This window comes from Carettochelys insculpta, chromosome 10 (assembly GCF_033958435.1).
Source record: "Carettochelys insculpta isolate YL-2023 chromosome 10, ASM3395843v1, whole genome shotgun sequence".
NCBI lineage: Eukaryota > Metazoa > Chordata > Testudines > Carettochelyidae > Carettochelys > Carettochelys insculpta.
In genome coordinates, this window is record NC_134146.1 from 21,648,955 (window position 1) to 21,672,821 (window position 23,867).

The following is a 23,867-nucleotide window of genomic DNA, read 5'->3' on the forward strand; positions in this document are numbered from 1 at the left end:
AGGGGGATTAGGGAGTCTTTAAGGCCAAAGCCTTGACTCTGTCAGCTCAGGAAAGAGCTCTACTCCTTAAAAAGGGAAGTCTTGCAGGGAGGGCTGCTTTTCTTGGGACAACCCACAGGACTGCAAACAAGAGCTGAATCCCATGGCCACTGCAGATACAACAATCTGGCTGCAAAGTCAGTGGTGTCCCAGCCCATTTGAAGGACTTGCTGAACATCGCCATGCCCTCACATATCCATACGGCAAACTTCTGAGCATAATCCCGTGGGACAATTTCCTTTAATCTGCAGGATTCCGTTAACATGTTTAAAGTTATATCTACCCTACAGGGCCCTGCGTGGTCAGGCACCTGACCTGTAGACTGGCTGTTGAACAAACTTATTCAAGGAGACTTCCAGCTATCAGACTGACACACTGCTGTTCTAACAGAAGAGATCAACACTCAATTTTAACAGCAAGGTCTTCTACTTTATAACAAAAGAGGGTATAACATTTTCTGTTGCGTAGGAAGTTTTAGTTAATGACATTGTTTTTCATCAGTAGTTCTCAAAATACTATGTATAAGGCACATAGAGGTGAAAATGACTTGCTCAAGATCAGTAACAGCTGAGAACAGAATCCATATCTCCCGCCACATGTCCTATTTCCTCAAAACCACTCTCTGTCTTAATGAATATCTATAATGCAGTAGTACTCAGAGGGCCAATTAAAATCAGGGCCTTATTTTGCTGTGTTGCACAAAGAAATACGTGGTCCATGCAAAATGAAAGACATTTATAAGGTGGTCTCCTCAAAAGGCTGAAGGAGCCATACAAACATTAACAGTTTGTAAATTTCAAGATCATCAGTGTTACTGGTCAAGTATCAGATCTGCCCTCTGCTAAGGTACTCTGTATTCCATACATTTTGGGAAGAGTGATCGAAAAGAGATGAGATGAGGAATGTACTGCATTTTATAGGTCCTTCCTGTTCCTGTTCACCAGGATTCTTTTGAGTCTAAAAAGGAGTCGCAATGACATAAGGAAAATAAAGTCATTTTGAGGTGTTTTGGCTATATTATGAAGTTTCAGGGGTTATCTTGTCACCAGAAACTATTAATAGAATTATTCCTTTGCACTGCAGCTCATTCACCAATATCTATTCTGAACAATTTTCAATTAAGTCTACATGTGCCCATTAAAGATTAATTTTAAAACCAACATTCATTTGTGGGCTCCTGCTGGTTTTCATGAAACTGCTTCAAACTGTCTTATGCCTCATACTTATGTAGTTTGACATAATCAGAAATGGTTCAGTAAGTTATGGCTTTGAATTTAATCATGGATAATATTTGAAAGCTTCTTTCAACTTACCTGTGACATAGCCTTCTAATGCTTTTGGCACCAATGATTTTGCAGTTCTTAGATCCTCAGCTGAACATTTGCCTGCCTCTAGGCCAAAAGACATTCCCATTCGCTTCAGCACCTCAATGTCATCATGAATCTCAAACGTATTATCAAAATTAAAGAGGTATTCGAATCTGTACAGGAGAAATATCAAAGTGAGATGGTTCTGGAAGGAATAATGGGCCTAATTTTTCTGTGGTTTACACAGAGGAAGAAAGTGTCCACATACAATTACTTTAGGATTTCTTCAGAGATCTAAGATGCTTTTTTCCCCCCATAAATACTAAGGGTAAGTATAGCAAGAGCTTTTTTTCCTGTAGTTTTACACTGGCATCTCTGTAGGGTTCAAATGATCATCTTTCCCAATTAAAACTTTTTCCATGGCATGCAGTAAGGGTCCATAAAGTTTTCTCCTTCATTAAACAGATTAAAAGATGAGGAAAAAATTCCTGCTCCAGCAAGAACAAATAGTTTTTGAAGGTCTTCTACAGCCTTGCCACCAAAAATGACCTTTTTTTTTTTTTTTAAATTTTTTGCTGCTTTTCCTTAAACTTTCCGTACTAATCCAAAAAATCCACACTGTGAATTGACCTATTTACTTCAGTGTAAATCACTGGTTGGATAATTTGTTAATTAAATAATAGCCTTCTAAATTTGTTTGCTTACAGTTCCTAGACGTTAGAAAAAAGACAGTTACTTACTTCCATAACTGGTGTTCTTCGAGAAGCTTTGTTCATGTCCTTTCCAATATAGGTGTGCATATCTCGTGCATAGCCAGTTACCAGAAATTTTTTCCCCTAGTCAGTACCCGTTGGGTCTGTGTGGCGCCCTCTGAAGTGGCACCAATACAGGCACCACCAACCCTGCTCAGTTCCTTCTTGCCAGCTACTCCGGGAGTGGGGAGAGGTGGGAGTCTTTTGGAATGGACATGAGCAACACATCTGAAGAACACCAGTTACAGAAGGAAGTAGCTGTCTTTTCTACTTCGAGTGCTGATGTGCATTCCAATGTAGGTGAATGCAAGCTGTTTTGAGAAGGTTGGGTTGGAGCCCCAGAATGACTGCAGGACAGCCCCACCCACTGCAGCATCCTCTCTAGCATGCTGCGTGATAGCGTAATGAGCTGAAAATATGCGAATGAAAGACCATCTGGCAGCCTTACAGATTTCCTGAACAGGGACGTGGGCTAGGATTGCCCTGGAGGAGGCCTCTACCTTGTCGAGTGAACCCTGATCGGAGGAGAGGGAAACCCTGCTAGCTTGTAGCATTCCTTAATACAAGCCACTATCCCAGCGGAAATTCTCTGGGACAAAACTGGGAAGCCCTTCATCATATCCACTACAGCCACAAAGAACTGCTGTGACTTCCTCAATGGCTTGGTCCTGTCTATGTAAAATGCCAATGCCCTATGGACATTTAGGGTATGTAAACTCTGCTCCCTCAGGGTAGCATGAGGCTTAGGGTAAAAAACAGGTAGTGAAACATCCTGATTGACATGGAACGAGGAGACCACTTTTGGCAAGAAAGCCAGATGGGGTCCTCAGTCTAACCTTGTCCTTGTGCAATACCATAAAGGGTGGGTCCACAGACAGGGCTCTCAAATCAGACACCTTTCTGGCCAACGTGATAGCCACCAAAAAGGCTGTTTTGTAACTTAGAAACAGCAGGGTGCAGGAAGCAATGGGTTAAAAAGGGAGTCCCATAAGCTCAGTCAAAACCAAATTGATGTCCCCAGAGGGTAAGGGGTCCCTTTCTGGTGGCCTAACCTTTTCAAGGCCTTTCATAAATCTTGACTGCAGGGTTTGAGAACACCAACGAAAGGCCTGGACCAGGATGGAAGGCAGAAATAGCCACCAGGTGAACTCTGATGGAGGACAGGGATAGCCTTGATTGACTTAGGTCCATAAACAATCCAGAATTGAGGGCATTGTGGCCTGCAAGGGAGACAACCCCTTCCTGGGATGACCAAACTGCAAACCTTTTCCACTTTGCCAAGTAAGTGGCCCTTGTGGAGGGCTTTTGGTTTAAAAGCATCTCCCTCACTGAGCCTGAGCAGGAAGGTTCCATGGCACTCAACCACGAAGCTTCCATGCTGAGAGGTGAAGGGATAGGAGACTGGGTGCTGGACCCACCCCTCCTCCTCCATCAATAGGCCTGCATCAGTAACAGGAGTGTTATCAGCTTGCACAACAACAGGTCCAACAGAACCGAGTACCAATGCTGCCCAGCCCATGGTGGTGTCTCGAAGATTACCAAGGCCTGGTCCACTTGAATTTTCAGGAGGACTCTGTGGATGAGGGGAACCGGAGGGAATGCATATAGCAGCAGGCCTGTCCAGGATATGACAAACGCACCTACCCAGGACCCTGGCCTCCAGTTCTAGTAAGAACAAAACATTTGACGCTTTGTATTGAGGTGCGTGACAAACAGGTCCACCTGGGGATAGCCCCACACTCAAAAAGTTGATTGCGGTATGTCTGGGTGGATGAACCACTCAAGCTTTGTGAAGGACCTGCTGAGATGGTTCACTATGGTATACCCTGGGTAAGTAATGGACATGCAGGAAAATTTTGTGATGAATGCAGACCTCCCACAGTCTGAGGGCTTCTTTACACAGGGGAGAGGAGTGTGCACCCCAGTCTGTTGACAGAATACATTGCTGTATAGCAATGCCCTGCTAGGTTGTCCTGAAACACCTCACACGCCAACCTGATGCCCCTGAGCTCCCACACATTGATGTGAAGCTTGAGGTCTGATGCACCCCATAGAGCCTGAGTCTGATGCTCCCCCAGATTGGCCCCCTGCAGCCTAAATCTGACACATTGGTTAGCATGAACAGGGAAGGCTGGGGAGTCCTGAATGGCACCTCCACGCACACAGCCTGAGCGTCCATCCACCAATGCAGGATCCACAAAGCCTGCTGTGGCAATGTCACTAATTTGTCTCTATTGTCCCTTATCAACGTGAGACACAACTGGAGGGGACTTAGACAAAGTCTGGTGTGTTGCATCACAAATGTACAAGCTGCCATGTATCCCAGGAGCTCCATGAAACACTTGGCCATCATGGTGGGGAACCTGATAATGTTTATGATGCCGACTATACCCTGGAACCAGCCCTCTGGCAGGGAGGCCGTGGCAAGCAACAAGTCCAGGAGAGCCCCGACAAACTTTATTTTTTTGCATGGGGATGTGCATTGACTTTGCTTCATTCAGGAGGCCAAGACTGTTGAAGGTTTGGCAAATGAACTTCATGTATTGATGGACTTGGGCCTGGGAGCTCTCTTTGATTAACCAGTTGTGCAGGTATGGAAACAACTGGACATCATGCCTGGGGGGGAAGCCTGCAACTACTGCCATGCACTTGGTAAAAACCCTTGGCACTGTTGACAGGCTGAACGGAAGGACTGAACTGATAGTGTCCCCCATTCACCACAAATCTCAGGAACCTCCTATGGGGAGGATAGATAGCGATGTGAAAACACATGTCCTGTAAGTCGAGACTGGCAAACCAGTCCCCTGGATCTAGCAGTGGGATAATGAGCCCCAGCCAGACTTTGCGAAACCTGGTTTTTTGGTCTTTTTTTTTTTTCCTTTACAAACTGTTTAGGCCTCAAGTCCATTATGGGCCTCATGCCCCCTTTTGATTTTGGGATTAGGAAATAAGGTGAGTAAACCCCTGCCCCTGAATTGTGCGGGAACCTCTTCTACCATTCCCCATTTGAGGAGCACTTTTGTGAGAGGGGTCCCTGAAGAGGGACGGGAAAGGAGGGTTGAAGAGGGCTGTAAGAGCTGAATTGGATGGTATATGCCCTTTTTACTGTGCAAAGGACCCATCAGTTTGATGTTATACAGCACAAGGCAGGGTAGAAAGGGGATAGGTGGAATGAAAACAAAGGGCACGCTGGATCCAAAACGGGGAGTGGTGTGGTGTTCTTGACCAGACTTTCAAAAGTTGGACTTAGGCCCTGGTTGGGCTTCTGCTGCCCTAGGCCTTGGCCAGGCTGACTTGACCATTTACTGATGCTCCGAACTTGCTGCCTATTTTGATTCCTAGGCTGCTGAGGGAAGTGCCTGTGAGATGTGTGGGTGGTGAGTAAAATGTCTGCGCTGAGTCACCTGGGTATGGAGGCCCAGTGACCTCAGGGTGGCTTTAGAGTCTTTAAGACAGTGTAGCTTTTTTATCAGTTTTTTCCATAAGCAGGGAATCAGGAAAGGGGTGAGTCAAATGGTGCTCACTCCCACAGAGGGGACAAAGTAGCACCTTTCATTTTTCCTCACTGCAGGCTGGGCTGACACTGGGCTCTGCCACACATTCTTGGCAGTCTGGGCAATGGTCTTTATGAGAGGTAACGACACTCTGATGGGACCTGATGATGACAGAATATCCATCATCAGGTTGGCCTTATCTTTGACCTCCTCTGCCTGAACCCCCAAGCTCTCAGCTACCCGGTGGAGCAGCTGTTGGAGGGTCAGGCTGTCATCTAGGACTGGGGATGCAGAAGAACCGGCGACCACTTCGTCCAGAGACGAAGATGAGGAGGTGCCAGCCTGCACCATGCAGCCCACGTCCATGGCTGCCAACAGGTCCAGTGCGCTCACCCCTCAGTGTAGTGGGAATAGCTGCGATGCCTGCTTGTGCACCAATTAGCCCACAGAGGGCGGTGCTCATCCCTGCACTGGTGAGAGATGGGGAGGAGCCATTGATACAAATGCCACCTAGAATGCTCCAAGTCTTGTAGGTGCCAGCATGGTTGGCACTGAAGGAAGAGGCAGTGAAGTCATTGGAGCTGATGACAGTACTGGCACCAAGGGGGCTGGTGCCAAGGAGACCATAGGTGCTGACAAGGAATGGTCTCCAGAGAGTAGCTGCTCCAACAACACATCCTGTGGTGGGGCTCTTAGTGCCAAATGCGGCACTGGGGCAGTGCCTGACACTGCCAGAAGCAATGGGACTTGGGGCTGTGGGCAGATGAAGTGCACCTGGTTCTCATAAAATGCCCATGGGATCCAAAAGGGCCATTATGGCACCAACTGCCAGTTCGGCGACCACTGCTCTGACACCGATGGGAAGAAGATCAGGCACTCCTACTCCTGCTCAAACTGGAGAAGTAGGTGTTAGACTCCAACTCGGATGCCTCTGACACCGAAGACCAAGGGCCAGCCTGTCCTGAGAATGCTGGTGTTGGCACCGTACTCATCGGTGGTGCTGGGGGGATAGATGTACGTAGCATCATGGAGGGTTTGCCCCGGGATAGAGAATGATTTAACACCTGCCTCAGGAACATTGTTCTCCTCAGCGATGGGAAGGGTGCCATGATTTGGAGGAGGCTCTGTGACACTCTGAATGCCTCTGGTGTTGATGGCAGCTCCGGGGAACAGGGATTGAGATCCTGACCAGCATTGATGCTTGGCCTCCTGAGGTATGCCCATGGCATGGCTCGCCTGATAGTGCCTGGAGATCCTCTGTCCATTTTGATGCTGCAGGAGAGTGGCCCCGTCATGCTTTTTCTTTTTGTGCGGCACCAGGGACTGAGACTTGTGTCTCCTGGGAAGGTGAGGTGCTGGCCCTTCACCATGGTGCTTAGGCTCCCTTCTCCTTTGCCAACACTGCAGCTGAGCTTGGTGCTGGTGCACTCTGCATCAAAGTGGATGTGCTGGAGATCTGCCTCCGTCAATAAGACCTTGAGGCACTGTGCCCAGTCCTTCAAGTTTCTCAGTTTGAAGGTTATACAAAGCAGGCAGAGGTCGATTGGTGGCTCTCCCAAACACTTTAAGCAGGTGGAGTGAGGCCTCAAGGAAGGGGAGAAGCCTCCCAACTCAAGCCCAACGAACTACTCTACTAAGAACAATTACAACTATTTACCTATTTAACTGAAATATTTAAAACTATTAACTAATTAAAACTATCTGCAGACAGGGGCTAAGTGCTACCAGCTTTTGATATGATTGCTTGCATGAGCAAAGGGAGCTCCAGCAACCAACTCTGTGGCAAGAAGGAACTGAGCGTGTGTGTGTGCGCGCGCTAAATGGTGTCTATATTGGGCACCACACCAACCTGATGGCTACTGGCTAGGGGAAAAATTTTCCAGCAACTGGGTACGTGTGAGCACGCACTCCTACATTGGAATGCACATGAGCAATCACTCAAAGAAGAACTTATAGTCCTGTCAGGTTTTGCCAGAATAGTTATTTCAGGTAGAGTGAGAAAAAGAAAAATCATACCCCGTAACCAGCTTAACTTAACCAACCTAACTATGTTGGTGAGATCCCCTGTGTAGATGCAATTTACAGAAGAGTAAGAAGGGTTGTTTTATTCCTCTTGTTCTGGGTGGCCTCTCCACCAGCAGGGGTTCCAGGAATAGCTAGATTGTAAAATCTTTTGTCATGTAGACCAGCTCTCTGTTCCTGAACTGTTGCATTATCAGCTCACCCTACACTCTGTCCTGCTTGCAACACTGAGAATGGGCCTGGAGGTCAGCTATTCTTTCTAGTACATAAGGGACAATAATCAACTGTTTAAAATTTATTTTAGTCAACTTGTTTCTTCTTCCACTTCCAATTGAAAGAGAAGTTTAACCACACTGTGGTGAAGGCTCTGAGAGGAAATGTAGGTGCAGGTGGGGGCTGGGGAAGCGTTCTCTGTCAGCTGTGCAGCCACTCAGGAGAAATTTGAATGCTGCCCAGTTGATTAACACAGCTCCCACAGCTAGATTTTTTGATTCTACTGGTTGGGCACATTCACAAAGGCCTTGATGCACAATAGTTATCAAAAATAGTTATCAGAGAGGTAGCCATGTTAGTCTGTCTCTTCAAAAACAACAAGTAGTCCTGTGGCACCTTATAGATGAACAGCTATTTTGGAGCATAAGCTTGCGTGGGCAAAGCTGGTCTTTGCCCATGAAAGCTTATGCTCCAAAATAAAAATAGTTATTCCACATATGGATGGAAGAGAGAATTTGCCAAACCACAGGAGGTCAATACCATATAGAAGCATTACTAACACCTCCACTGCTTACTGGGTTCTTACAAGAAACTTGGAGGTAAACTAGAGCTAAATAACAACACAGAACAATGAGAGCAAGGACTGGTAGCTGTAAACAAACTTTATGAGACCACAGGAAACTTGACCACACCCATGATAAGTGCACATCCAGCTAAATAAAATCAAGCCAGACCACAGAGTGCCAGACTAGAGGTTCAACCTGTATTTTTCAATTGTCTTCACGCAATTACTATTGCGTGATCTCTTATTCATGAAAGTGCAACTTACAAATGCAGTTTTTTACTTAAGTGAATGTAAAAATAAAAAACATTTCAGCTTACAAATCCACATTTGTAAATTGCACTCTTGTGAAGGAGATTGCATTACAGTAATTCTATGACCTGAATTGGAATAGATTATCTTATTCTTATTACAAATACTTGCACTGTAAAAAAAGAAATAAAGTGAGCAATGCACACTCTGTATTCCGTGTGGTAATTAAAATCAACACATTTGAAAATGCAGAAGAACACCCACAAATATTTAAAATTGGTATTCTATTAGTACAGAATAACAGTGCAATTAAAAGTGATTAATTGAGATACATTTTTAATCATGTTAATTGTTTTGAGTTAATCACTTGAATTAACAGTAACTAACAGACAGTCCTAATTTCATGGCAATTAAACCACCAGCAGCTGCTAGGACCATACCTATGCAGGCACCCACCTGGTGTGAACATCAGCTGACTCCTCTGAGGAGTAGCAACAGAAGAAAATTGTAAGGGGAAAAATAAAAACAGGTCCCTGAGTGCAAACATTGGCTTGAGGGGTGTGAACTTGTCTCATTCATCTCTTGTAGTGTCAGTACTGAAGACTGATTGTATCAACAACTTGAACTGTCACTACTTTCCACGCTTTCCAAGGTATCAAAACACTTCTGCTTAAGCCCCCAAAACTTGTATAATTCAGTTATGAAGTTTCAATACAAAATATTTCAACTTATTTACAATTATTTAATTTGATATAAAATTTAAAAATCAAGATCAATGTAAATAAAGTTGAGGAGATGTTGTGCAGTGCTGTTTGGAATATTTTATTCAATAAAATCTAATTTTTTCATATGCCAGTAACTAGCATTGTATTCCCAAGCAATTGCACTGGAGGATTGCAGAAATTGGGTCTCATAAAATTTCAGCCAATGGTGCTGCAGAGTGCACTGGGTCCTGAGTATACAAATTCTCCATTAACTTCAGCATAACTACAAATGTAATTTGGATGTTAAAACTGAAGCCATTAGGGAGTATTAGACAACTAAATTATGAAGTTTCACTATGTAAATCTGTAATGCAATAAACCACAAACCAAGAAATAACATGATCATAGAACTGGAAGGGACCTCAAGCAGTCATCATGTCCAGTCCCCTGCCCTCACAGCAGGACCTATCACCATCCCTGACAGTTTCTTTTTTTTAAATCTAACCTGTCCTGGACCCTTGAAAGGATTGAACTCACAACCCTGGGTTTACAAGGCCAATGATCTAACCCAGTGTTTACCAATTTCATTCGGCCACGGAAACCTTTCAAATGCAAAAGAATTTTGTGGAATCCCATTCCCAGGGCTTTTCCCCTTGGCCTCCAAACCCGCCCCTTCATCTCCAGGCTATATCTGCCTTAGCCCTCAGTCCCCGAATCCACCCCCATTCCAAAGTTTTACCCTCCATCCCACAAACCCTCCCAGCCTCAGGTTTAACTCCTCTCGGCCCCAAACTCGCCCCCCCATTACCCAGGCTTAAGCCCTCTCAGCTCAAACCAAGCCCCGGGCCTAACCCATCTGTGGCGCTGGCTGGGGAGCCTACGCTAGGTGGCCACATGCTCCCAGCGGAAGGAAGGCTGGTATGGAGGTGCTCAGCTGGCGGGGGTGAGCTGAGCCATACCCATCAGAGGTATGGCTGTTTGGGTAGCAGGGTGAGTGAGGGGCTCTCTGCAGCTCCCTGCCCTGATGGCACTGAAATAATGGAACTAAATTCATTTGGTTTAATGGCTGCATCCCTCCTGCTGCCCTGTCGGCTGTTAAACCAAATAAATTTAGTTCTACTGTTTCAGAGGCAGCAGGGCAGAGCAGGGAGCCACAAAAGAATCAGCCATTGCAATGGAATTTTTTCACAGAACATTTACTTTCACTTGGGTTCCACATACTACCATTTGGAAAACACTGCTCTAACCACTGAGCTAATCCCTTCCCCCTAACATTTTGTTTAGAAATGGAAGGGCCCTGGAGAGGTCAAGTCCAATCCCCTGCCCGCACAGCAGAACCTATCACCATCCCTGACAGATGTTTTTATTTTTTGAATCTAACCTGCCCCAGCACCTTGAAAGGCCCGCTCAAAGACTGAACTCACAGCCCTGAGTTTACAAGGCAAATGCTCTACCCACTGAGTATTCCTGAAATATTTCTAACTGTTGTATACTTTCACTCTCTTCTGTCTGGCAAAGCACCAAGGACAGTACCACTGGTACCACTAAAATGAACCAAATATCTACTTCAGAATGTATTTCACATAACTCTGACTAAAAGTTGCACAGCATGCGTTATACAGCATATAAAACCCCATGGTGGGGAAGTACGCTGAAAGAGGTATCACATATCACAGATGTGGGTTGTCTTTTCCCCAGTGGTTGCTCTGCCTCCAAGTGCAGGCCCACTCTCCCCCTTTCCCTGAGACCCCACACTTACTCTGCTTCTTCCCAATTCCACTCCCTCCCTCCAGCCCCCTTCACCTGCTCCTCTCAGCCCCCTGCACCAAGACTGCCTGGACTGCGCCCTCTCCATTCTCGCCCAAGCGCATCCTGTCAGCTGATGAACAGCTGGACAGCGGCCAGCTCCAGAGCCCTTATCAAACAGCTTTGGCTGGAGGGTGCTAAGCATCCTCTTTTTTTTAAACACGGGTGCCTGAGCTCCAAAGCACCCATGAAGTCACTGCTTAGGCTGAAGACCAGGAAGATGAAAGAGAAATGAAAAAATGTAAGTAGTGTAGGTATGAAATGCAAAGACTGTTCCTGTTAAAAAAAATTCCTTTCTAACCACAAAGATTGAATATTACAACAGGTATTTCCATATCACACTCACTTATCACTTGATATGCTGCAGTCTATAACAGTTCTTTTGCTAGTGTTGACTATTAGGAAAGGGAGCTGTATTGTAGAGTTCAAAGCTGGAGGACCTTGGTTTTGTTGTTCACTTTGCTGATTCCTTTGCACCAAATTTTTGAATGCTATTTGCTGTAGAAAGAAGAATAAAGAAGGGAAATTATCATTGCCATTCAGATGTAAATATGGACTCTTTCATGATCTGGGATTTTACAGCTGTTTTGGTAACTAAGTATCAGTACCAGCCTGGCAACTCTCCTTCAACACCTGTATGGCACCTCTCTGGAGACGGACACAGCCTCAACTCTCTGCTGGCCAATAAACCCTCCTTTGTGCTGGTCAGAAGAAAGAAGTACATGCTGCACCTTTTCAAGGGAGACATAGCAGACATGGTCCCTTTGTAATCTCTGGAACTTTGGAAGGGAAAGTACGGTACTGAGTCCAATGCCCAAGTAGGATCCTACCAAAGTCACAGCCACGAAAAATACATCATGGACCATGAACTCTGGTCCTGTGTAATTTTACTTCACAGGGAGACCAGCATTTCTCAGACTGGGGGTCCTAATCCAAAGGGAGTTGCAAGGTTATTTTAAGGGGGTCACAGTATTGCCACCTTTACTTTGGTGCTGCCTCAATACTACCCACTTTCAAAAATGTTTGCAAGTTTCCCTCCTTCCTTTCCTTCTCTTTACAACTTATTATAGGATACTGTATATAGTGAAGATTGCAGTGACTGCGTATAATCTGGGATGTCTATGAATCTTCTGTACTCCATGTGTTGCACTACTGATTCCAGGCAACAGGAGCACAAACATACAAAATGGAAAGAATTGCCAAATTACTTGTATGGTCAAAGTAGTCAAAAATTAGAGTTAAATATGAAAGAGCGATCATAAAACAAATAAATAAGCATGTGAGCGAGGAGTTAATAGGTTTAATTTTTGTACCACTTTCACCAGTGTGCCTTAGTGGAGTTGCTTTAGATGTACACTACTGTTAGCAAGGTCAGAATTAGGTCCCATTATTTAGGGGAGAAAAAAAAAACCCAACAACTTGTGCTACAGTTAAAAGCTGAACTGTTCAAATGCTTAGAATTTCACTACATAGCTGAGTGGATGTAAAACAGCATCATATTTTGCACGAAGAAAAAGAAAAAGTTCGTTTATATTATCCTATGACTTTAACTCATGATCATATACAAACACTCCATTATGCGTAGAGTATTCAAAACTCAGGCATATATCCAAACACTACAAATACAGCATAGACTATTAAAAAAATGACATATCCCTTTGCAAACGTAAATCATTTGAAGTTAAAGTATTTCTTCATTCCAGGCCTAATCAGCAGATTTCCTAGGTGATTGCATCCTAATGTGAAATAAGTGCCAGGCCTGGATTCATGCCTCTCTTATCATAAAGATTCTGCAGTTTCAGTTCCCCAGCACCGAAGATTCTCAGCTATAGAATGTATCACTGAAGCCATACAAGTGTGTGTTGCAAATTGCATTTTTAATGGTAGCTGATCAAAGGGATCAAGCGTTGGGCCTGTGGTACTGCTCCTGTTCCCACTGGAATTAAGTGGCAAAGTAGTAGGAATTAAATGCCTGCAAAATGTAATAACGATATGAGACAGAAGATATTCATCTGCTCTGTAACAGGCAATGACAAGAGACTGGATCTCTCCAAGAGGCCACAAGCTAGGACTGCAGGGGTATTTTAGACCTGGATTAAGGTACATTATAATATTGCTCATAAGCTCTAAAACATTTAAAAAATGGAGAACAATACTCTGAACCTTAATAGTTTTTGTTACTATATTATATTTATATCCTGAAGGCTGTACAAGTAAAAATTACATTTACCTGCAATAGCAGCTCTTGCAGTTGGGCTCGCTTCTGTTTTATTCGTTCTAGCCGTCTCTGTTTCTCTATCTTTGGAACATAAATTTAGACACACTAAGATATAATATTGTAAACATATAAATTGCCTTGTCTTGTTTTGGGTCTAAAACAAAATAGATTTTTGGAACAGAGCAAGTGAAATACTGGTACCCAGATATGTTGAATAGCGACAGGGAGATAGATGTGTTAGTCTGTATTCTATCAAAACAAAAAAGCAGTCATGTAGCACTTTAAAGACTAATAAATCATTTTGTTAGTCTTTAAAGTGCTACATGACTGCTTTTTTGTTTTGGTACCCATATAGAAATTCACGCTGTAATTTTACTTTTTGAGGGAGGTGGGTTTTGGTACCCATATAGAAATTCACACTGTAATTTTATTTTTTGAGGGAGGTGGATTACATGGTACTTATACTTAGAAAATACACAAAGCATTTCAGAGAGGATTTAAACATCAAATATTGGTTTTATTTATATAATAATCACCAGCACAAAGCAATCAGTTTTTTAAAGTTCACTTTTAAAAAAATTATGTAAATATAAACACACACACGGTTTCCAAAGTCAAGCACCACAAGAATCATCTGCAACTGAAGGGATTTCCCCTCCCCTCCACTTACCTCTAGGTTTTGACATTCTTGAGCTGAGTTTGTAGGAAGACCAATCCATTTTATTTCCTTTTTCTCTTTCGAAATGATGTTCATTGCCATCAACACATTGAGAGCATCATACACTCTCCGCCTAATATTCTTCTGATCATAAGCCTGCTAAAAAAGTGCTGCAGTATTAAGTAGACCTACACCATTGCAAAAGCTAAAAGCTAAGATAATTACACCATTACAGTTTTTCAAGTGACATATGGAAATGGCAGTTGAAGTCAATATGGCACTAAAACTTATGCTTTAGTTTATGGTATTAGTTTGAATAAAACACTACAATGTTTGGACTAGCAGCGGGAGATCATGCAAAACCAGTCATATAAAACTTGATACAATAGAATGTAAACTGTCTGCTTCTTGACCTTGCATATTAAAAAAAATATTGTTTTGTTTAATCTCGTCTCCCTTTACATGCTTGAGCCCCTACCTTGGAATACATTAGTTTTCAAAGAATTACTTAAAACAGAAGCAGATCATTCTCAAAGGGTTGTAAGTGCATAAAGCAAGGTACATTTAATGAAAAAAGAGATGTATCAGTACCGTGAAAGACTCAAAACAAGTAGCTGGATTGTATTCTTATAATTACATTTTAAAACAAAGAACTGCCTTTAACAAGTCCATTGTAATGAAACCAATCTTTAAATATGCACCACAATTAGTTTATGGAGAAGACTGTTTTTTACCATTGGGACTTTCAAACTGCTGAGTTAAGAGAATGAATAGTATTTTTGTTCAACTTAGGGGTTGCTTTTTTCTTCTCTTCATATGTATAGGCTAAGATCAGTATTTCAAACCCTCACAAATGTCTTCCTTTAACCCTGTTAAACTAATTACTCTACTTTGTTAACATGACCCAAGATTAATAAAATAACCCCAAAATTATGTTTTTATCCTGGAAATTAATTTATCCCATGAATTGCTTAAATTCCTATATATTACTAACAACCTCAATCAAATACAATTCTACCCTATAAAAATATTTCTACAGAAATTAGTTTTTCTAATCGTGTTTCCACCATGACAAAAATGATTGATTAAATGTAATAACTTGTGCAGTTTTGGGTGCACACAATTGAGACTATGGTTGGCCTTGTAATTACAAATATGTGTCTTCCTTTTCAGAAAGAATAAAGCCCCTCAGACTCAGTTACAGGGGAGTGGGGTGTGAATAGAATGTTTTAAAGTTCAGTTTTAAGGCAGCTTATTGTCTCTGTATTTTGTTGTATTTTGAAGGGTATTCACTGGTATTACATCTATATTTAAAATGGAACCTGTTTTATTTAGTGCATGGTGGTATTTTTAGGAATAGTCTAGGCCTAGATCTATAGTTCTGAAGCACATTTGTTTGAAAGACAGCAAAACATGACAAGTCAAGGAAGAAACTAATAGAATCCTATGAGATCTGTGACAGGATGAGAGTAGTGGTATAGCTGTAAAATAAAAAATTCACATCTACTTACCGAATCTGTAGCCAAGTGACTATTAGAATTTGTGAATTCTGATACCAGTTCATCAGCTACTTCATTGTAGGATGTAGTTCCTTTACGCTGTACTTTTTCACATACTTTCATTGAAAAATGCCTCAGACCCTTTCCATTTTTATCCCCTTTTTTACTTCTTTTACTAGGGGAGGAAAATAAGTCATTTTGAGATAATGACTTTTTGGAAGTTCTTCTGGTTAGGAAGCAAAATGTCAAGCTTTGCACACTGAGCTGGCTTGCGTCAGACATTAGTATCACATTTGTATGAAAATTACATTAGCCAGGACAGGGATTTTTGAAAGCATAGGACCTCTGTCTAGGCCTAGCCCCACTTTTACCATGGAGAAACCCTTTCTGATACAGCATTTATTATATTAAGAGATAGTCTCTTGTTCTTCAAAAGCAACGTCCCTTGACAGTGACAAAGCATTAATTAAAAGGGTATCAACTTCTGATACAGTATACAGATCTTCCATTTTAAATCCTCATAGGAAGTTTCACATTTGACTTAAGTAAGTGAGGGATAAGTCCATTTCAGCAGGTGCTAGGTATCTGACTAAAGCATTCTGCTATCAAAAAAAAAAAAAAGTTGTAGATTTCTTGCCCAGAGTACCTAAACAAGTAAATGGAGGCAAGCAATAAAATGGATCAAGAATAAGCAAGTTATGGGCCCAATGTAGCATCCAAATATTAAATATTTTTTCATGTACTTCAGTGAATATTGGTATAAATCATAGGAGAAGTATACAAGATACACCTGATTGGTAAGAGAGTGTGATTCAAAAGACATGGACCTATTAGGAAACAGTTTTAATATGGACTTTTGAATCACTTCCTGTTTGTAAAAGGCCAACATAAACCTTCTCCATAAGAATATCAAAATTAATAGATTAGTAGGAGTGGCAACCAGAGAAGGAGGCTTGCTCTACTGCAAAATAATTTGTCTACAAATTCCTTCTAAATTAACATCAGCAAAAGTTTAGTCATTAGTAATAAGATTTACTGGCAGATCTAGCTTTTACTGGTCTACTTGGAATGGAAACTCCATACTTTATTGAAAGCATTATCTATGTAAAGAAATAATCAAGTGGTACAATAGTTTATTTTTCTTTTGATCAAATGTGCAGGATTCCTGAGGATGGGCATATTTCCTATATTGGACTAAATGGAAACCAGTGTTAAAACCAAATTTGATTTTTATAGCTCTTCAGTCCTGTGATACAATGCAATAATTGGGTCTGATGCTGCACTCTTGCAACATTCCCAATGACACATTGGCCATGTCTACACTAGGCTCCTCCTTTTGGAGGGGGCATGTTAATCAGGCAGTTCAGAAGATGCTAATGAGGCGCTGAGAGGAATACGCAGTGCCTCATTAACATAATGGCAGCAGTGTACGATTTGAAAGTGCCGCTTTTGGAACATACACTGCCTGTGTAGATGGGGGCCTTTCGCAAGGACCCCCAACTTCGAAAGCCCCTTCTTCTTATTTGGTTTTAGGAAGAAGGGGCTTTTGAAGTCAGGGATTCCTTTCGAAAGGCCCCTATCTACATAGGCGGCGTGCATTAAGAAAATGGAACTTTTGAATCACACATGGCCACCATTATGCTAATGAGGTGCTGCATATTCATGTAAGTGCCTCATTAGCATCTTCCAAACTGCCTCATTAACATCCCCCCTCCAAAAGGAGGGGGCTAGTGTAGACACAGCCATTATGAATATCTTAAACAGGAATCGGGTTGTTGTAGTTTAACTGTGTAAATAGTTTTTTGTTTTATAATATAATATGGGCCAGTTTCTAGCTGCTCTCTTGTTTTTGATGGATTGCACCCAGAGCAATTTTCCTCCAATGAATATCCTTGAAGCGTGCAGACAGATTCATGGTGATTGCATTCCTTGAGAGCGAGGAAGGTGTGAAGTGGGTAGGGATTTTACCAAAGAATGGCTTACCATAGAGGGCAATTTATGCTTTATCATGAAACATAGGGCCAGTACTGGGGCAAGCATAAGTCCACTCTTTAATGGGTATAATAATTGCCACTCTTGTGCATCTTGACCAAGAAACCAGACAAACATTCTGGCTGCTAGGGGCTGGAAGAGCTAACGTGAGTCTGTACTGTATTTGCTACAACACAAAAGCAGCAGCAACAGCAAAACATAAGTCATAGAAATAAAGTGCTTAATTCTGGAGCTAAAATGTTACCTTGCTGGAGAAGCAACTTGTCACAAGTCTTCCTTCTAAATTCCAGTGACTAATTTAAAGCTTTAAAATTTAGTCTCAGAGTAGCCGTGTTAGTCTGTAGCTCCACAAATAACAAGCATTCCTGCAGCACCTTTGAGACTAACACATATATTAGATCATGAACTTTTGTGGCTAAGACCCAATTCTTCAGATAGAGTCAATCATCCAATCATTTGGAGAAACAGGTCTTACCCATAAAAGCTAATAAATGTGTTAGTTTCTAAGGTGTTACATGACTGCTTGTTATCTGAAATATGAAGACAGTGCAAAAAGATTTATTTATAACTCTTTACAATTCCCAAACAATTTCACAACATTTTGTCTAACAAATAGCATGAGCAAAACAGAACATTTTTGGTGCATACTCATCAAGTCCTGATGTGCCTAGAAGCCATTTTTGTACTAAGAAGGACAGTTAAGAGATAAACTGATGGTTTACTGTGCTTCAAAACTGACAGTGATTACGGTTTTAGAACAAAAAGGCTCAGCAATCAGTACTGCACCATAGAGCACCTATTCATTTTAATCAGAGATCTGTCATAATGCTTTGATGCCAGTGAGTTTAACAGGCTGATTACTCCCACAGCAGATTTAGTACTGGGGAACTACTGGCTCTTGATGTCCAGGGTTCATATATATGAGATCTTAATTCCCTAAAGATCTCTATTTGAATAACAACATACAAATTAAACTTAGTTATATTTGCTCCCCTTTTCTTGTAAAAATTTATTATGGTAATGAAAACATTGTAAGCAAGCTCAGCTGAATTTAATAGCCATAAACGGAGCATGCATTTCAAAATGTACTTTCAATATACTATCTTCCTATTGTTAAAAGGATACTTTCAATTTAAAAACATATCCTCCAAATAAACCCTTCCTGATCTATATTAACTTTTAGATTATTAGAAGCAAAAACTTAAAAAAAATTATGTTTGTTATTAACATATTGAATGACAAATAAATTGGGTGTTTTAGATTTTTACTTTTTGCATTTTGTACAGATTGGACCATGATAATCTCTATGGGGACTATTTCACTTACAGGTCTTAGTAGTAGTGTCTAGTATTCAAATACTACAGGGAATGTTTATTTGGGAGTGTTTGGGGTTTTTTAGAAGTGTTTTCACTGGACTTCTTAAATTGTGGAAACATTGTCTATTGACCCTCTAGAAGTGTGTTTTATACAAAATTGAAACTAAGGAGAATCAGGGAATTTCACCAGGAGTTTTGAGAAAAGTACCATACTAGAATCTCAAACACCCAAACAATCATAAACATCACCAAAAATGTAAGCGCAAATTTTATTAACTTAATTATTTTCATTATAATAGTATGCTCTCTAGTCATCACAGAGACAAAAAATAAAGACATTAAAAATAAATGAAACACTTTCCCAGAAGTCAACTTTATGGATCCACAAAATACACACCTATTAAGAAATATAATGTCACACTACACCCTTATGAGAACCATGTGAAATTATAGTAGGGTGCCAATCCACAATTGTCTAAAATAAAATCATTATGACTATTTAACCCAATTTCCAGCAAAATTATGTTTTGGAGGTATGTGGGGGAGAAAATGTAAAGCTGCTAAAATATTTTCCAAGACACACATACTCAGGGAACTTCTTGCCAGAGTTAATAAGAACATTATTCCAGATGCGGACCAAAATTTCTTTAACATATATTGATCAAAAGCTAGACAATTACTGTAGAACACACACAGGCTATGTCTACGCTAGCCCCACCTTCGGGATATGTTAATGAGGTGCTGCAATCAATATGCAGCGCCTCATGAGCATAATGGCAGCCGCGGCACTTCGAAAGTGCTGCTTTCAATCGTGCGTGACTTGTCCACACAGGGTCCTTTTCGAAAGGACCCCGCACACTTTGAAATCCCCTTATTCCTATTTGGTTATAGGCATAAGGGGATTTTGAAGTGTGCAGAGTCCTTTCGAAAAGGACCCTGTGTAGACAAGCCACACGTGATCAAAAGCAGCACTTTCGAAATACCGAGGCTGCCATTATGCTCATGAGGCGCTGCATATTCATTGCAGCTCCTCATTAGCATCCTCCCTTCAAAAGGGGAGGCTAGTGTAGACATACCCACAGAGGCAGAGGATGACTGGCTCTCCTTTTTCTAAGCTTCTCAATTAGCCTGAAAGTTTGGATAATTGTAAAAATTAATATAATTAGCAATTTTTCTGTCACCTCTTTGTAGATTTCAGGGTCAATGAATTCTAGCAAGGGGACACTTCACTGCAGCACTAATTTTGCACTATGCAAGCAAATGATGCAGAAGATACTGATCTTTACCTGTGAAACATGACTGCCTCTTTCCCCGCTTATGAAATCATCAACGACACATTTTATTAAGTATTGACTTAAAATATTTATGACACTTCCTATGTGAGAAAAGAAAAACATCTACTTTATATACCTAACATAGGCTAAGACAAGCAAAGCTATTATTCTGTATTATTATTCTTCCTTGACAGCAGTGCTAATATGGAAACATGGAAGCCAGAATGCTTTCCATCAAATGCATTAGTTACTTTCTGGAATGGCAATTTGTGTCAGTGTTCTAGTCAGCATTTCTGGACAAAACTAAAATCTAGAATTCTTTTTCAACAGATAAATATTAAAGGCCATATTAATACTTTAGGTATTTATGTTACTTTTAAAGTTTTTATGCCACAGCTGTACAAACCGGCCAGTCTGCCAACATATTGGTTTACAAAACTAACAGACATAACACCAAGTTCTCCCATTCATTTTGAAGGTATCTGTGGAAACTTACTGGAAGGCAGAATTTTGCCCCCTAGAGAATGCTGGGAAATTTTAAACAATTTTAAACTTTTAAAAATTGGTTTTGGTGACCTCAAACACACGCAAAGTAGGTATGTGAACTACACTGGAAAAGAGGGGGAGAGGGTAAAGACGAAGAATAGCAGTAAGCATAAATAATTTATTCTACTGGGTTAATGAAACTGGACAAGCCTGGGTACTCAAAGAAATAAATGCACAAGATTTTTTTGAAAGCAACATGAAGAGTTACTAATTTTGTGCACTACCTGTGGTTCTTTCAAATATGTCCCTCTACGGGTGTTCCATCCAGCCCACGTGCCTCAGATCAGAGAGTTCACGTAGTAATGACCATTCTTCCCATTAATGCACTCTCTCCCCATCTTCTGCTCTGCTTTTTTCATATGTAACATTGTGTGGGTGAACTGCCATCAATTTCCTTTTCTACCACAAACCTCATAGATAAGAACTCTAAAGCAGAGGGGAGGAGAGCAAGCAGTGGAACACCTGCAGGCACATTCGTCTTGAGGAGTCAGAGTTACAGCACAAGCTGAGTAACTGTTTCTTCTTCGCTGAGTAGTGTATCACTAGGTGCCCCACCCTAGGTGATTCTACAGCAGTATTCCTACTGGAGGGGTGAGTCTTTGGAGTCAAATCTGATATTGAAGGTAATATGGTGGTGCCATATATGGCCTTGGATGCTGACTCATAACTGTATTATGTTAAGCAAAAGTATGAGCAGATGGCCAGGTCACTGCTCCATATATTTCTCTGATCAGAATGTTCTTGAGGAAGGCTTGAGGAATGAGTTCACATTCCAAAAGGAAGTTGAAGGTCATCAGCACGATGGCAACAGGCAATGCTGTCCAATGTCCCTTTCAATTCCTTTTTAAGAGCTTGGGGATCTTTAGACCTTTCTCCAATGAAGCAGAAGAGACATGGAGATCTTCGTAAGTATAAACATATCGATGGCTAATGCTCCCTTTTGTCCGAGTGTGGTTTGGGAAAGAAGGCTGGGAGGTGGATAAGCTGATTTATGTAGATATTTGAAAGTATTTCCCGTAGGAATTTAGGATGTGGTCTTAAAGCAACCTTGTCTTTGGAAAAAACCTGTAAACGAGTGGGGTATGCCATGAGTGCCCCTTCCTCTCCCACTGTCCAAGCAGACATGATGGCCAGTAGGAAGAATTTTCATAGCAAGATGGATAAGAGAGCAAGTGATCAAAGGGAGACCTTGCAAGGCACTTGAGGACAATGTTGTGATCCCATACTGGTGCAGGACTGATTTAGGCAAAGAGGTTACCCTACCTTCAGAAAAAAAGAAATGGGAACAGCACATATGTGGGCCAAATGAAAAATGCAACATAAAATCTCTGACCTAAAGTGCAGAGATATTAATACATGAGTATATGGAGTAGAGCACCCACATGGACAGTACTTGAAGAAAAAACAATTGAACACCTGTGTTTGCTAGATAGAAAACCAGAACCATCCCACTTCTGCGAAAGTGTTTCACTTATTTGTAATGATTTTCTTTTCCTGTCTCTGGCTATGTCTACACTAGTCCTGGATCCTTATCCAAAGATGCTAATGAGGCGCAGCCATGAATAGTTATAGGAAGAAGGGGATTTTGAAGTACGTGGGGTTCTTTCGAAAAGGACCCCATGTAGACGAGCAGCGTGGGATCAAAAGCGGCACTTTCAAAGTGCCACAGCCACCATTATGCTAACGAGGCATGGCACATTCATGCCTGTCTTGAAGTTCTGGGCTAGTGTAGACATAGTATTTCATTTATTTTTAATGACTTTCTTGAGGCGCTGCCATGAATAGCATCTTTCGATTATGTTCATTATCATGCCACTTTTGAAGTTCTGGAGATAGTGTAGACATAGCCTCTATGATGACTAGAGACATACTATTATAATGAAAATAATTTAGCTAAGAAGTAAAAGTAATGGAAGACCACTGAAAGTGGGAACTGGACATTTCTCCATCTTAAGTTATAACTGTGAGTAAATCTGGCTACAAATATATGTAGAGAAAACCATCTCAGAGGGGTAGCTTTGTTAGTATGTATCGTCACAAAAAAAACAAGCATTCCTGTAGCACCTTAAAGACTAACAATTTTATCAGGTAAACAAAATAGCTTATTATCTAATAAATAAAATTGTTAGTCTTTAAGGTGTTATAGGACTGCATGGTTTTTTATACAGAAAATATTCAGCAATACTCACCTTTCTGAAAAATCTGATTCTATAAATTCCCGAGCCCGTTTTCTGTCCCTAGGGAGAAGGAAACATTTTTTTTTTTAAATTTAACCTCTTTCTTATATGCACGGACCAAGAAAATCCATAAATTTTGTATATAGGAATGTTAGAGCCTTGGGCATTTAAAAATCATTCACTTTTAAGTACAGTTAAAGATACTATGCAAACTATAATCAGAGAAAAAATAAGGCGAATATCACCTAGGAGAATTTTAGTGAAAAATAGTTACGATCTTGGATGCAGCCTGGTGCAGAGAACAGACTAGCATGGTAAGAATGAGGAAATATGGATTCTATTCCCAGATTGCCACAGATTTCTTCCTAACCTCGGGCAAATCAGTTGGTCTGACATTATTCAGAGTGCCTAAGGAAGCTGGGCAACCAAATCCCAATGAAATTCCAAGGGTTTGTGTCAGTAAGTCTTGTTTTGAAAATTCTAGCTTTAAATTTTGTGCCTTGGTAATTCCCATCTTAAGGAGATAATGGTTCCCTTTATAAAGCACCTTGATATCTACAGATGAAAAGATGAAACAATATTGAGTATTAAGATTTCACAATGGTTAATGTATTTCTACATCAACCCACTTATATCTTTGTTATAAAACAAGGTGCTAGAATTTCAGAATGAATGAACAGATGCTTACCTCTACACTAACTATACGTCAATCAGTGTGCATTCTACTATAGGTGCATGTCCAAATAAATTTATTTAACAGTATAACACAGTGGGGTTACACGTGAACAATGTGGTTTCTTCTGATTGGACATGAAATGTGGGATTGTCATGACCCTCCTTCAGTTCCCTCACAACTTAAACCCTGTAGTAGCAGAGGATTCTGAAAGCAGGGAGGGAGGGTGGCTTATAGGACCCACATGGACCACAATAACCTGAAGAACCACAGTTATTAAGGGGTAAGCACCCCTGTTTTGAGTATGTATCGAGAGTGGATGTCACACTGCAAATGAAAGGCAAACTTGCTAGATTGTGGAAT

General features: G+C 41.3%; 1 protein-coding gene across 2 annotated transcripts in view; it reads right to left on the minus strand.

Annotated features, from left to right (window-relative positions):
• Positions 1 to 23,867, minus strand: part of TFDP2 (transcription factor Dp-2) — a 116,987-nt gene that overhangs the window by 15,474 nt on the left and 77,646 nt on the right. The window contains exons 6-11 of one of the 2 annotated variants that reach the window (XM_075004290.1): positions 22,844 to 22,891; positions 15,539 to 15,701; positions 14,040 to 14,183; positions 13,382 to 13,450; positions 11,498 to 11,649; positions 1,353 to 1,519 (exon numbers count right to left, since the gene is read on the minus strand). In XM_075004290.1, coding sequence (XP_074860391.1) covers positions 1,353 to 1,519; positions 11,498 to 11,649; positions 13,382 to 13,450; positions 14,040 to 14,183; positions 15,539 to 15,701; positions 22,844 to 22,891 — 743 coding nt within the window. Of the gene's footprint in view, positions 1 to 1,352; positions 1,520 to 11,497; positions 11,650 to 13,381; positions 13,451 to 14,039; positions 14,187 to 15,538; positions 15,702 to 22,843; positions 22,892 to 23,867 lie in introns of both variants that reach the window. The other variant, XM_075004291.1, reaches the window with a different exon arrangement.